Genomic DNA, 2,126 nt, shown 5'->3' on the forward strand with positions numbered 1-2,126 from the left:
ACCAACACAAGAGCAACTCACAGGTGCAAAACAACAGTAAAAAACAGAGTAAAAGTTGAACATCAGAGAACATGAAGCTGATCTGAGCCGAACTGGGCAGGATGGGTCCAGACCAGCCTGCAGCAGTGAGGCAGAGCAGGGATGCGTTGAGGTCAACCTGCCAGTAGGGGGAGCAGCACAGGGCTCCTGTCAGCACATGAAGACCGAGCACAGAGCTGCCAGATCTGTTTCTGCTCGCTGCTCAGACATGGCTCCTCTGTTGCTCTCAGTGCTGCTGGCTGCGTTCAGCCTCGGTATGAACTCAGCTCTCTTCATCTGATATCAGAGCAGATTGTTGTTGAGCTGACACTGATCCTGCTGTTGGTGTTTTACAGAATGCAGAGCGCAGACCGACGGCGTGCAGCAACCAGAGAGAGACGTGATTGCTGCTGAAGGAGGCAATGCAACTCTGAACTGTCTCTATAACACCAGTGCATCCAACCACTATCTCTACTGGTACAGACTGGAGGGAGGCAGCAGCCCCACGTTCATCCTGAGCCGCTTTAAGGTTGGAGAGGGGAAAACGGCAGAGAAGAGATTTTCCTCCAGCCTGGATGCCACTGCTAGATCGGTTCCTCTGACGATCCAGGATCTCCGTCCGTCAGACTCTGCTGTGTACTACTGCGCTCTGCAGCCCACAGTGACAGGAAACACCAGAACCCTGTACAAAAANACAGTGACAGGAAACACCAGAACCCTGTACAAAAACCTGAACACAGATATCTGACTCCTCTTCAAAGAGGAGGGAAGTGGTATTCACAGCTCAGCTTCATATCAGATGGATTCTGATCATTCCTGCCTGATCAGAGTCTCTGTGGTTGCAGCTGCTAATCACTGAGGAGCTCAGATACCTCACTCACAGGGCGTGTGGGGAATAAAGACACCGATAGAAATGCTACTCTTCCTCATTCAGTCCAGTCAGATTTCTGCTTCTATAGACTTTCCTCCTGATCATCAGACTCCAACTGTTTGAAAACACTTGTTAGGTCAGAATCTGATGAAGAGAATCGTCTKTTCTCCATGCTAAGTTCGTGATGTATGATGTTGAAAAAGAGTCAGTGAGCTGAATTCATGAATTCCATTTATTAATACCAAAATACAGCTGGTCCATTATGACCTGTTACCTTTAAGAGCCAACAGTCAAAATGGCCGCCCAGAACAGTTTCCCTTTGTCTCTCTGAGCTTCGCCCCACAGAGGGCGTTACCTAGTGTGTCATCCCTTACCTCGGCTCCCATTTGCATTTCCTAACATCTGGTTTAGCTTAGCTTTAGCTTAGCAACTAGCTAATAGAGACAAAAGGAAAACACAGAATTATTTATTCTCAACACTGATAATCTGTCGGCTATCATGTAAACAAATGATTGTTTCATTAAGTCAGAAGGGCAAACATGTTTCACGCTCAGCATCCAGCAGAGGACAAACTAAAAACATTTCCTGTTGGAGTCGCTCCATCTGATTTATGTCTGTTAAGCTGAAACTTTTTAATCAAATCTACTCTTCCCTCGCTTCTATCCTGAAGCCCAGAGAACTGGTAGATATTTTCCAATCCTGTTTGACTCGTAAACGTAAACCTTCTCCGAGTTCGTTATAAAATCTACAAGGAGAGACAGAGAAGCTTCGCTCTGGACTAAAACATGGCAGGGAAACATTGTGTGATGAAAACCATCAACAATGCTTGTTCCCTGTTCGCTTTAGCTGACAAGCTAACTGTCCTGAAACGGAACCACCAGAACTCCAACACAGTGAATCTACAAACGTCTTAACTGAGAAAATGTTGGAATGTTTTCTATCACATCAACACCAAATCTGATGCTCTAATGCAGCGTTTCTCAACCTTTTTTGGCCCAGCGCCCCCCCAGCCTTCATCCAGGTCCCTCACTGCCCCCCACCAAAGAATTTGTAGGCTACTTTGCACTGACAATTATTTTATTATTAATGTTACTATCATTATTGTAGATGTTTTGAATCGGCGCACCGATTATGTTTTCCCGTACACTTCAGCGCCTTACGCTCCTTCACCTCGCGCACATAACGGGGTAAATGTAGCGAGTTTTGCCCTAAACATATCGGCGTCTGGAGGAGTAGG

At 46.3% G+C, this 2,126-nt stretch overlaps 1 gene segment (V, D, J or C); it reads left to right on the forward strand.

Annotated features, from left to right (window-relative positions):
• Positions 1-766, forward strand: LOC103479967 (T-cell receptor alpha chain V region 2B4-like). The segment is given in 2 exon segments: positions 1-293; positions 375-766. Coding segments are annotated over 2 exon segments (489 nt in total).
• Positions 767-2,126: the final 1,360 nt, after the last annotated feature.

Source organism: Poecilia reticulata, linkage group LG17 (genome assembly GCF_000633615.1).
Source record: "Poecilia reticulata strain Guanapo linkage group LG17, Guppy_female_1.0+MT, whole genome shotgun sequence".
NCBI classification, from domain to species: Eukaryota; Metazoa; Chordata; class Actinopteri; order Cyprinodontiformes; family Poeciliidae; genus Poecilia; species Poecilia reticulata.